We start from the raw sequence: 13555 nt of genomic DNA, 5'->3' as shown, positions 1-13555 counted from the left end.
AGCCCTGCTGTGCACTGATGCCACCCCAGAGCCACTCCAGGTAAGTGGTGCCGGGCCGGAGCCCACAGCCTGAAGCCCTCCTGCACCCAAACCCCCTGCCCTGAGCCCCCTCCTGCACCCAACCCCATGCCCTGAGCCCCCTCATATAACCCGCACTCCTCCTGTGTCCTACCCCTGGCCTGAGCCCCCTCCCGCACTCCTCATGCCCATCCTGTGCCCCAACCCCCTGCCCTGAGCCCCTTTCTGCAAACCACACTCCCTCCCGCACCCCAGCCCTACATTCATGGCCCTGCATGCAATTTCCACACCCAGATGTGGCCCTTGGCCCTCCCCTGATCTCGTCTGACCTCCCGTAGAGCACAGGCCAGAGAACTTCACAAAAGTAATTGCTAGAGCAGATCTTTTAGAAGAACATCCAATTTTGATTTAAAAATGGTCAGTGATGGAGAATCCACCACAATTTTAACTTTATGAGCACAACGTAAATATCTGAGGAGCAGGGTTTATAACAGAAAAGTGAAGATGTTAAGTGAATTACAATTCTCTTTTGACTTTACAAATGTAAAATCCCAAACAGTTAGAAAATCCCTTTTAAGTCTGTTCACGTTTTAAAAAGTGAAATACTTGTTCCTTCATTTAACCTGCCGACTCCTGAGTTCAGAGATCCTCTGAACCGCTTGATGTCTGCAAGCAGCTACAGCAGCACTCTGTGCTCTTTTAAGTGGTTGTGGTTCAGTCAGCTGTTGCAGGTAATAATCAATTTAGGTTGTGTCAAGTACATTACCTGAAAATCCATTCTCCTTCAGTTATCTTAATTCATTTGTTTGTATTTCTTCCAAGAATGCTTATCATAGTTAAGTTTTAGAGAACATGTGGAGACACAAATTAAATTTACAATACAATATTAATGAGACGACTCCTAAAATCCTTGTAAGTAATGTATTTCTTTATCATGTTGAAATCCAGCCATACATTGAGTGCATGAGGTGAACCTCTTGTTAAATGTTTCCTTGGTTCAAACTTGAAATATGAACTTTCTGTGAAACTGCAGGATTTTTGAGCGTCAACTTTAGTGGTTTCAGGGTTTCTGTTTCCTGAGTAACCCTCTGCCTATCAGAGTAAACAGCACTACTGTTTTTCTGAGCTTAGGTTTCCCCCCATCAATGTACTGTAGTTAGGCCTGCCACAGGAGATAAAGAAAATGGCTGAAAAGGCAAAAATAGCAAGGGGTGGGGGCGAGATCTCCCCTTGTGGGAGCAGAGAATATAATGGCTTTGAGAAGAGAGACAATATTCCTAAATATCTCCTGGGAATGTGCATCTCATTTTGTTCCCCAGGTGAAGATCTCCCAAATACAATAAAATGGATAAGAATGGAGTGAGGTGTGGGTTTGTGAGCTTATTTGCTTGCTTAAGTACCATGTGGTAAATTTGAGCAAAGCCCTTAGTTAGCAGCTTTCCAAAAATAGAAGATGGAGTGTGCTCTACTTTTGTTGGACAATGCACTTTCTTCCTTTTCTATTCCTTCATTTCCCATTAGTTACTTTAGACAGACAATGCACATTTGCACCGAAGGAATAGGACTCTGTTCTCTGTATCATGTCTGGGTCACCCATTCGGCGTTATGGAAATGTTTTTTTTCTTGAAGACTTTGCAGAACCCCAGAAGGAACACTGCTTTAACAAGCAAAAGGCGTGTTGTGTGTTTTCTTGCTGCTAGACGTAAGGTATTCTCCTTGGTTTTCACCTCTGCCATCTTGAGAAGGCTTTTAGGGTTCATTGCCCTACATCCTGGATAAAAACTTTTGGTCATGGTCCTGCTGCTAATAATCACTGTACTTCAGTTTGTCTACCATGTAGATGAAGCAACAGTTCTGTGCTTCTCTCTGTTCAAACAGACTCTCTGCTCTTTTTTTTCTTTAGTCTTTCCTTTCAGGCGTCTAATGTCTGTGGGTTGGTCTGCTAGCCCATTGCTGGAGTTGCCTAGCAATAGCTCATGGCTTACAGGGATTCCAAGGGTTTGCTGTCCTTAAGAGTGAGATTTACAGCCCCAAAGAGTGAGATTCAAGGCTGAGTGAGACTTTTCAGGTGCTGTGTTAGGTCATTGCTTACGTCAGGGACTCTCATCTTTAGGCCTTGGCAACATCCAACAGTCCAGGTTTTTAATCAAACCAGCACTTAATAGTTTTAAAATGTACACTGCTTAATATTGCATATGAAACACTTAAATATCCTAATTCATACTAAAGTCTAAGACATGTGAGAATTCTATATGCAATGCAAACCAGTGGATTTTAAGAAAAACAACTATTTGCTGGTTGGAACAAAAACCTGGATGGGTGGAGATCTCTAAGGCCGAAAATTGTTATTACCTGATTAGGTGCACAGTCAGTGGACAAAATGAGTAATATTAAAAAACCCAAAACCCTGTTTTTATATAAACTGAACAAAAAAGAAAACTCTTTTGTCAATACAACAATATGTGTATTTTGCATATCACTGTCATATTAATGATCCATTTGAAAAACACTTTACAGTACAAATACTTGGTTTGTATATTGTTGCTCATTTACTGTAAGCTAAAATAAAATGAGATTCCAAAATAAATAAATAAATGCAAAATAAATAAATTAAAATTAAATAATTAAAATAAAACACAATCGAACAATACATTTAATGAATGTAAAAATAAAGTAGTTTAATTTGAAGCTAACAAACCATAGATAAAGGGTTCAGATTCCACATTTCTTTTAATATCTAATTTGGTTTCACATCTTATTCATTTAATACAATGTTTTATTATAGTGCTTTGGTATATTGCCATGCGGCCCATTTTGCTGTTTTTATAAATTGGTTTGGTGGCTCAAACTCGAAACATGGCTGAGGAGTTGCCAGTTTCACTTGGATAATAGAGGACTGTATCCCATTGAGCATTGGCCTGCTAAACCCAGGGTTGTGAGTTCAATCCTTGAGGAGGGCCATTTAGGGGATTTAGTTGGGGATTGGTCCTGCTTTGAGCAGGGGGTTGCACTAGATGACCTCCTGAGGTCCCTTCCAACCCTGATATTCTGTGATTCTATCTAGTCCAAGGTTTGGTCTGAATGGTGTCTTATTCTTTCAAACAAGACTGAACACTCTCTCTTCTCCTGAATTTGAGTGGAGTAACACTAAGACAAGCCGGGCAAACCTGGACAGTAATGGGAACTTGAGAAAACCACTAGGGCTTTTGACATGGCTAAGATGTGCAACACCATGTCCATCCTGTACTGCACAGAGGTGTTATCTGTGTCAGTCTGTAGTGCTGCCTCATTCCATTACACACTAAGTGATAGCTCAGAGAAGGAGGAGAATCCAGGGAACTACAGACCGGTCAGTCTCACCTCAGTCCCTGGAAAAGGCATGGATCAGGTCCTCAAGGAAACCATTTTGAAGCACTTGGAGGAGTGGAAGGTGATCAGGAACTGTCAACATGGATTCACCAAGGGCAAGTAATGCCTGACCAACCTGATTGCTTTCTATGATGAGATAACTGGCTCTGTGGATCTGGGGAAAGCGGTGGATGTGATATATCTTGACTTTAACTTCCTGGCAAGAATACTGTGGGAGACGGTATCAAAAGCTTTGCTAAAGTAGTATGGATTGGATGAATGGACTATAAGGTAGATAGAAAGCTGCTAGATCGTCGGGCTCAACGGGTAGTGAACAGCAGCTTGATGTCTAGTTGGCAGCTGGTATCAAGCGGAGTGCCTCAGTGGTTGGTCTGGGGGCTGGTTTTATTCAACATCTTTATTAATGATCTGGATGATGGGATTGCACCTTCACCAAGTTTATGGATGACACTAAGCTGCCGGGGGGAGAGGTAGATATGCTGGAGGGTAGGGATAGGATCCAGAGTGACCTAGACAAATTGGAGGATTGGGCCAAAAGAAATCTGAGGTTCAACAAGGACAAGTGCAGAGTCCTGCACTTAGGACGGAAGAATCCAATGCACTGCTACAGGCTGGGGACCGACTGGCTAAGCAGCAGTTCTGCAGAAAAGGACTTGGGGATTACAGTGGATAAGAAGCTGGATATGAGCCAGCAGTGTGCCCTTGTTGCCAAGAAGGCTGTCACGGCTGAATCCCCACTCTGTCACTTTGAGTACAGAAGGTGGGGGCTCACAACGATTTTAAAAATTAATACTTGCCATTCCAGGCTTGTATTAAACTCCCAGGGCTTTTCTCTGACCTTGGCTTGCCACTAAACGCTGCCACCACCCAAATGCAAAAAACCCCCAAACCCTTGGACCGAGGAAGGAGCACTTGGGAATTCCTCCCTGTGGGGTACCCTCAAGCCCTTTCACCCCTGTTCCGGGGAAGAGCTGAGAAAGAAAACAAAGGAAATTAGCTGTTGCAACCAGGTAATCAAACAAAATGCACAAACCTCTTAGGACACTAAAAATCCAATCCTGTTCTTAAAAACAAAAAGGAAGAAAATACATCTGGAATTTAGGCTTTTGCTAGATTTTAAAAGAGCAATTCCAAAAATTAAGCACCCAAAATAGCTTTCTTGGGGGGTTAGCTTTCTTGGGGGTTAGCTTAAAGGTTATAAGCAAACAAAAGCGTCTGGGGTTAGCAGAGAGGAGTTCACAAGCCTTAAGAAAATAAACAGAAATAAACCTAATCGCGTCTTCCTAAACATTCCTAATTTACTTACTTATTTGGGTTGTTAAAAGTAGTTCTAGATATGATCTGATGGTTTTCATATCTGGTTCAAACTTTACACAGCATTCCTGCTGCCTGTCTCTTCAGCCCAAAGAGGACAACAGACAAAGGGAAAGTTTCTTTCCCAATTTAAAAAAGTTCTACCTTCCCTTTGGCTCTTTTGGTCAGATGTCCACTTCCTTTTCTTTACCTGCAGGACTTTTAACCCTTTACGGGTAAAGCAAGCAGAGAACAGCTACCATGAGGGATTTTACAGCTAACTGGCTGTCTGGGTGTCCATCAAAGGGAGCTATCCCCCGCTTCATTGATCACAAAGGTTAGCGGTATATTGGGCTGCATTAGTAGGAGCATTGCCAGCAGATCAAGGGAAGTGATTATTCCTCTCTATTTGTCACTGATGAGGTCACATCTGGGGTATTGCATCCAGTTTTGGGCCCCCCACTACAGAAAGGATGTGGACAAATTGGAGAGAGTGCAGCGGAGAGCATTGAAAATTATCAGGGGCCTGGGGCACATGATTTATGAGGAGAGGCTGGGTGAACTGGGCTTGTTTAATCTGCAGAAGAGAAGAGTGAGGGGGGATTTGATAGCAGCCTTCAACTACCTGAAGAGGGGTTCAAAAGAGGATGGAGCTCAGCTGTTCTCAGTGGTGGCAGATGACAGAACAAGGAGCAATGGTCTCAAGTTGCAGGGGTGGAGGTCTAGGTTAGATATTAGGAAACACTGTTTCACTAGGAGGGTGGTGAAGCAGTGGAATGAGTTACCTAAGGAGGTGGTGGAATCTCCTTCCTTAGAGGTTTTTAAGCCCTGGCTTGACAAAGCCCTGGCTGGGATGATTTAGTTGGGGTTGGTCTTGCTTTGAGCAGGGGGTTGGACTAGATGACCTCCTGAGGTCTCTTCCAACCCTAATTTTCTATGATTCTATGATAGCTGATTTCTACATCAACTGGTAATCAACAAACTCCTCTTGCAGCTTCTTTATCTCAGGTGGAGAGAGATTGAACATGTGCTGGTATCTGCCAACAAAGTGCAACCTGTTCAAAAGTGCAGGGATTCTCAAACTATTTGTGCTGGGACCCCCTTTGAAAATATTTCATGCTGTGATGACCGCCCCCCACCCCTCAAAAGTGATAGCAAATTACTGTACATACTCATAAGAGTACTAAAAGAAGCATGTTATCATTATCCCTGCAGTCAAAAGCACTGAAGCCTTTCAAAAAACATAAAGCAACATTTCTCAGGAACAAATATGTGGACTTTAAGGAACACATTTTCTGGGGGGGAAAAAAATAGGCAACAAGTCACAGTTGCGGGAGCTGGAAGCCTTTTCCAGTGATTGTGGTAATAATCATAACATTGTCCAAGGATTGTGGCTTTATACATAACTAGATACAAACAAGTATCTGGACTGTTAATGTGAGGGGTGCTGCTGTTTTGAAGCACACAATCTTTTTGAATTGTGGCTCCAGGGAACTGAGGCAGACCCTTAAATTGTCCTCTACATTCAGTTTTGCCCAGTGTTTATTCTTTAAGTATGTCAAAACTGAAAAAACAGGTTCACATAAGTAAGTAGTTGCGAATGGGAGAAGCACTCTACTTGCTGCAGTTTTATTTGGGGATAGGGTCAGCAGAGGCTAGGATTGGAATCATTGCTTCAGAACAGAATCATGTGAGATGTCAATCAGTTCCGCTGGAGCTTTGAAGCTGACATTTGAATTTGGAGAAAACTCGTAGTCGAATGGGTTCTTCTGCAGTTACATGTGGTTAGGTCACAATTGAGCCCAGTTTTCGAAATACTCTGTGCGAATGTAGGGAGGTGTTCAGCTACGTGTTTTTATATTCCCAATGGTGACATCACTGGCTGAGATTTCCAGGAGATCCTTCAGCGCTGAAAACATTTGAAATTTTTTGTTGTCGACTTGACTTCCAAAGATTCACTTTTTTAGTAAAGGCATATATTTTGTCATTGAGTTTGAGAATGTTTGTTTGTTTCATTTCCTTGTAGTGACTCATTCAATGCATTTAAACAAATGTCAGACATGTCTGCTAGATACAAGAGAGCTGCCAACCAACCATTTGATGCCATTTAAATGCTTCTTCAGGGTGGAATCCACTTGAGTCAGAAACAAACACCGCATTTCTCAGTTCAAACAGGCATGTTAGAACTCTTCCCCACGACAGCCAGTGAACCTCTGTGTGCAGTAATAAGTGCTGATGATCCAAACCCATTTCTCCACACAGACTTTTAAAAAGTTGGGAATTCAGTGCCTTTGCTTTAATACAATTAATAATTGCTACAGCTTGACTTAAAATTGGTTTAAGGTAAGGATGCATACTCCTACCAGCAAGAGCCTTCCTGTGAATCATGCAGCATGTCCACTGGGCTTCTGTGGCGGCTACTTAGTCTGCCGACAAGCCCACGTTCGGTACCAGACAGCTGTCGCGGCATCAGTGCAGATCCCTTCACAGCTGTTCCAGTTAATGTGTTCCCCCATTATAAAGGCATCAAAGAGCTTAAATATTTCCTCTTCCCTAGTATATGTCGGCAGTGCCTTGCAGAAGAGAGAGTCGTCTTTTCCTCTGTTTTTCCAAGTATACCGAACATAGACCACTAATTGTGCTGCCCCTGAAACATCGGTGGATTCATCAATCTATAAGGAAAAGAATGTGCTCTTTTTAATCCTTTCCACCACCTCAGACATATCCTCAGTACAATAACTCACTGTATCATTTGATAGTGGAATAGAGCTCAGCTGAGAGGAGCATTTTTGCCAATCATACACTCACATTTTTTTAGATGCAGGAAAAATAAGAGATTCGGTGATGGTGAGGCTTCTTTGCCCTGGTGGTTAAAAGTGAGAGAGCATAAGGTGCTTCCAGAGCTTTGGCTATCACAGTTGCTGTTTTGTACAAGTTTTGTTGCTCAAGTTCATGAAGGGTGTTTTGTTTGTAAATGTCGCTGGAGTTTGTTTGGTTTTAGGCTGTTATTGGCCAAAACTTGACTGCACAAAACACGCTGGGGACTTGGAATGTCTTCTGAGCCAGTGTAAGTAAATCCAAATGCCAAATAAGAACTGTAGTTTTTTCTGGTTTTTGGTTTTTTTTCCTGCACTTGCAAATCTTGTTCTCCACCCTCCATCAGCTTGAGCTCCCTTCTTCATGCCATGTATAATAAAATGATCCATTATTTTAACAAATTAGTTTATTTCAGATATTACAGTACTATATTTTTTATTTTCGCTACCTGTTTTTTCCTGCTGTTAGTGGTAGGTCATGTTCTATGAAAACAAGGGCCTTGCTTAGGGAAGTGACGCAATCAAAATGGCCTTGTTCTCAAGGCGCGCCGTGCTCTGAAGGCAGAGCAGAGAGTGGCTCTGGTAGCCAGAGGCTGTGAAGGCTGCGCTCCCTGCCAGCTGCTGCAGAGAAGTAAGCGTGGCACAGAATCATAGAATATCAGGGTTGGAAGAGACCTTAGGAGGTCATCTAGTCCAACCTCCTGCTCAAAGCAGGACCAATTCCCAACTAAATCATCCCAGCCAGGGCTTTGTCAAGCCTGACTTTAAAAACCTCTAAGAAAGGAGATTCCACCACCTCCCTAGGTAACCCATTCCAGTGCTTCACCACCCTCCTAGTGAAACAGTGTTTCCTAATATTCAACCTGGACCTTCCCCACTGCAACTTGAGACCATTACTCCTTGTTCTGTCATTAGGTACCACTGAGAACAGTCTAGATCCATCCTCTTTGGAACCCCCTTTCAGGTAGTTGAAAGCAGCTATCAAATCCCCCCTCATTCTATGTTATACCAATAGAATAAAAAGCAGCAGGATCTTATTAAGAGGGATAAGGCAAAGATGCGACATTTATTGTAAATATAATGATAAAGCAAAAGATAAAAGTAAACAACGTTGTTTGACTACTTATTCCTATCACTACTTATTACACACACACACATATACATATACATATACATATACATATACATATACATATACATATACATATACATATACATATACATATACATATACATATACATATATAGATTCATTCACACAATCATTCATTCAAGTTCTGTATAGGTGTTATAGTTACCAGCCTCGAAGTTGCTCATGCCAAGTTACTGGCCAGGTATCTTGGTCATGAGGATGGAGCCGAGTCTGTGTCAGGTGCACCTGATGCTCCTGGAGGCTGGCAGCAGAACCAGAGACTTAATCATCAGTCTTGAGTCCATTCTTATAGGAATTAATTCCTATGTTCGTCTATGGGAGGTGTTTCATTCTGCTGTTGCTGACTCAATCAGCAGATGGCACATTCCTGGTGGCTCCAAAGTTTGTGTTTCTCATCCTTCCAGGTGATGGGGTGGATTCTAGTTTACCCTCCGGGGGTTGTCTGGTCATCCACTTGACACATTCTTCGGCCGATGGATACTCCCTTTCTAGGCTGGTACCTCCCTAACCATTCATGTATATCAAGCATTCATTAGCATACATTCCATATCTTAACCATATTTTAATTTACTGTCTCCACCACTTTTGGGGTGTGTGCTAATTCATTTGAGACTCTCGGCCCTTTAATCACAGAGGGTGGGGGCTGTCCTAGGAGCCGTTGAATGAAGTGAAAGTCACTTAACGGCTTATAGTGTTTGTTTACATTGTATCAATTACTTCAAGAACAAAGTCAATTAACTTGTTTGTAAGTTTTACATAGTAATAAAGTGTCTTTCACAGGATAGATATAATCAATGGTTTCTACAGACAGTAGCTTACAAGTTTTAACAGAAGACCCAAGAGTTTTTGTACTTGGTGAAACTGTTGGATTTTAAAATGTGGGGGACAAATTATGAGGAGGTCCCTGTCACTTGTGGGAATCACAGTTAGTACTTTCTTTACTATCCCTACATAATCTCTTCTGCAGACTAAACAATCCCAGTTCCCTCAGCCTCTCCTCATAAGTCATGTGCTCCAGCCCCCTAATCATTTTTGTTGCCCTCCGCTGGACTCTTTCCAATTTTTCCACATCCTTCTTGTAGTGTGGGGCCCAAAACTGGACACAGTACTCCAGCTGAGGCCTCACCAATGTCGAATAGAGGGGAATGATCACGTCCCTCGATCTGCTGGCAATGCCCCTACTTATACAGCATGGTATTGTCAGACAGCGTTGCCACCCTTACTTCTCTGATGCTGCTGGCGGATGGCACTGCCTTCACAGCTGGGTGCCCAGCCATCAGCCTGCGATCTCACAACCCCCCTACAATGGTCTAGGAACCCCCACTTTGAGAAACGCTGGTCTAGGGAACTGTCTACTTCTAAAGTGTCCCATAGGCCTTGGAAAAGATTTCACTGCGTTGAACAAAACTATCCTGGTCCCAGTACAGGGCTTTCATTTCTCAAGATGTTTTCAGAAAGGCTTGAGCTTCCCTTTTTAAAATTTCTTGGATATTCACTTTATAGCTGTCCTCCTTTAGCCTTGCAGATTGTCACATTTATAAAGGCTGTGGCAACGAACTGAACTAGGGTTTTGTCACTTCCTATTGTAATGCAATAAAAGCTCAGTCTAACACTAAAGATTTCCTTCAGGAGTTGGTGAACGTGCCAGCTGCTTTTGGTCAGCTTCATTTCAGACTACTGCCGATTCTTTTCCATTTTTGTTTATGGTATTTCCTAATACATCCTTGAAGCTGCCTATGGCTTGATGAAGGTTCAAGCCACAGGAAAAAAGGAATTCCACCACTGTAACCATCTCTTGTTTTGTAACGGCATCCCTGAAAATGTAAAGTTATAAGCATTATGAATATTAGTAATTATCCTTCAGAGCACACAATCTGGCCCCCAGTGCGGGGTATATCTGCACTAGTTCATCTCCCAAGCACGAGTGACAGTCCCCACCTCAAAAAAATGACCTCACTGAAAATGACAGAATTCCACAATCCATTATGTTTTTTATTGTTTTAAATTTTGAAATAGAAAATAGTTACCCAAGCCAGGGGTACTAATCTGTCAGCTGCGAACATCTAGCTGACACGCACAAGCATGTTAATTGTGTAACTGGACAGTTCAGCCTCTAGAAGAGGAAGCAGTGTGTTTAGTTTACCATAAAGTTAAACCTTCACGGCACAGAACAACACACTGTCACTTTAGCATAATTCATTGAGGTAACATCGATTGCCCCAGAACAGCCAGTTTATGGCCTGCAAAGGAAAACTGGGGTGATTTTATTAGTTTGTAGATGCTTACGTACACCCTAATATGCCATGAATGAAAATGTGCTCTCTGGAAGGGGTAGTTAGAGGCATTGTTCTTCTGGGGCTAAGGGGTGAGAACTTGGGAGAAGAGGCCTTTGACCACATCATATTGTGTTTCCAAGTGTGTAGCTGGTTCATGATTTTTTTAGTGACTCATATTTATTATAATAAACAGTTTTTGCGTCCTCCTTTTCTGCTTTGTGTGTGTTTTGTGTTTGGTTAGGTAGCGATAAACTAGAAAGTTTTCATACAGAGACCTGGAACTAAATTACTATTTAAAACTTATTTTATATTTGATGCTAATAGAGGACATTTCAGTGAATTTCAAAATGAAGGCTGTCTTTGTGATGTGCTTTAAAAAAAATCCTGTTTTCTTGGAATGTCATCACTGTTTTAAGTGTTCCTGTTAAATACAAATTTATTTAAAAAAATAACGTGCCGGATAACTAATTTGGTGTGAATGACTGATGCCTTTGCTGTTGCTATAGATATCCCTGAGGAGGAAGCCAGATATTGGACCAAAAAACTAGAACAGATAAACTCTTTGGGAGATCGTGATGAGGTGAGTAAACCTCACTTGAAACAGGCGAACACTATAATTAAAGTTAAGATTCTGATCCGAAATGCTCCGGAGTGTACTGTAATGCTATGCAGAATTTCCATGACAGTTAAGTTTAGGTCATTACTACAGTTTTCCTTCATTCACAAGTTTTTCATTGAGCGGTTCACATTCCCTTGTGTGTAGTGTTAATGCCAGCTAGAATAAGGGCTTGGCTACACTTGCAAGTTAGAGTGCATTAAAGCAGCCCCAGGCGTCCTAACTCACGACCTGTACACACTGGCAAGGCACTTAGAGCGCCTGGACTCTGCAGCTGGAGCGTTCCTACTAATCCACCTCCACGAGAAGCATAATGCTTGCTGCACCTTGGCGGAAACGCCCCAGTGTCAGTGTGAACGCGCTGTTGCATTACTGCGCTTTGATCGGCCTCCGGAAACGTCCCATAATCTCCTTAAGTCAAGTGGCCACTCTTGTCATTGTTGTGGAATCGGCTGTAGGAATGTGGATATGCGCTTTCGAAGCTCTGTTTCTGACAGCTGGCATGCTGCTCCAGGACAAAGCAAGCCATTAGTGTGAACTTAAGACAGCATGCTGACATGCTCCCAGCCCCCCAAAACCCCACTCTCTCTCCCCCCACATACACACAACACACTCCCTGTCACACTCCACCCCACCTCCCCCATTTGGAAAGCAGATTGCAGCCACTTGCCTGCTGGGCTAGCTACCACAATGCACTGCTCTCTGTGGCCATTGCAAGAGCTGCTAATGTGGCCGCGCCAGTGCGCTTGAATCTGACACTGTGAACACACTGCAGCGCTTTCCCTACTGTGCTCTCCGAGGGCTGGTTTAACTCTCCACGCTCTACATCTGCAAGTGTAGCCATGCTCTAAGAGAGGCTGCAGCATGTGAACATTGAGGGGAAATTGATTTTTGCACGATACTTAGATTCAAAACAAGTGTAAAACTCTGGCTCTGCTAAACAGCAGCATGAGGCAGTTAGGAGAGTAGTGCTGCCCCAGGCTATATTTGTTGTTATCTAAAACCAAAAAAGGAACACTTCAGTTTCTGAGCTGTTTATGCAAAATATACCCCAAGGACACTTGTCTTATTCAAGGTGATATTCATCTGGTTGATGGACTTAATTTCTTGCCTTTAAGGAACTTGTTAACTCCTCCAAGGGCAGGTGTAAACAGTGTTAACCAAAAGTGTAATACGTGTTTCTCTACTTACCAAGAGAGTATTGCTAAAAGGTCCTGTTGGTGATCGATGTAGGGTGTCGAAGTTCGGGGGAAATTTATTGTACCTTTAACTTAGCCTTCCTCCGTTAAGTATGTTAGTGGATTCATTGTGGAGACTGAGAATACTCAGGCCGAAGTTAAGTCTTGTCTTGAACTGTTTAACCTAGTCTCACCACTGTGTATAAGTGGATGAAAAATAGCTTGCGTGTAGCTTCTTCTGGCTTCAGGGAGCATTTCCAGTAATAGCTCTAGGGCTTCTTGGTATCTGTGAACCTAGTGAAAAAGCAAGTCATATGAACTTACAACTTTTTAGTAATTCTGCTGCGATACATCCCACCTCCTGGGTTGAAAGCTGAGTTTTAGCAGGGGAAGTCTAGTGCCAGACATGCAGTGGAACATAGGTGCCCTCTAGTGATCCACCAAATTCTCGGTAGATAAAGAAGTTTGCATGAATTGTGATCACCTATTCAGCTTCTTGCTAGTCAGTGGAAAGTACGTCCCTGTATTTACTTCCTCATTTATTGTGAAATAGCCCTGCTGGTGGTCAGTGTAAGGCATTGATTGACGAATCAATATTTCAAAACTTGCAGCTTCCACTGACTTTGGAGCCCTTATCCCAGCTCTTGGCTGGTGAGGGTTGTGTTCTTGACATTTTGCCTAATAGGATTAGAAAGTATTCTACTTATCTTCTGTCTCTTGCCTCAGACAGACACTGGATTATTTTTGAATTATTGGTCCACAGTGGGAGGAGGCGGCCAAAATAATATCATAAACATCTCCAGGGAGCACCTTTAATGCTGTAGCAGACCTTTTTG

The 13555-nt window shown here is 42.6% G+C and overlaps 1 protein-coding gene across 4 annotated transcripts in view; it reads left to right on the top strand.

Annotated features, from left to right (window-relative positions):
- UNC13B (unc-13 homolog B) overlaps positions 1-13555 on the top strand; it is a 378814-nt gene that overhangs the window by 94956 nt on the left and 270303 nt on the right. For all 4 annotated transcript variants that reach the window (XM_065598630.1, XM_065598632.1, XM_065598633.1 and 1 more), the window contains exon 6: positions 11432-11505. In XM_065598630.1, coding sequence (XP_065454702.1) covers positions 11432-11505 — 74 coding nt within the window. The remainder of the gene's footprint in view (positions 1-11431; positions 11506-13555) is intronic.

Source organism: Chrysemys picta, chromosome 6, assembly GCF_011386835.1.
Source record: "Chrysemys picta bellii isolate R12L10 chromosome 6, ASM1138683v2, whole genome shotgun sequence".
In the NCBI taxonomy this organism is placed as follows: domain Eukaryota; kingdom Metazoa; phylum Chordata; order Testudines; family Emydidae; genus Chrysemys; species Chrysemys picta.
Note: the sequence above shows the minus strand (reverse complement) of the source record. Positions and strands in the feature narration are given on the sequence as shown.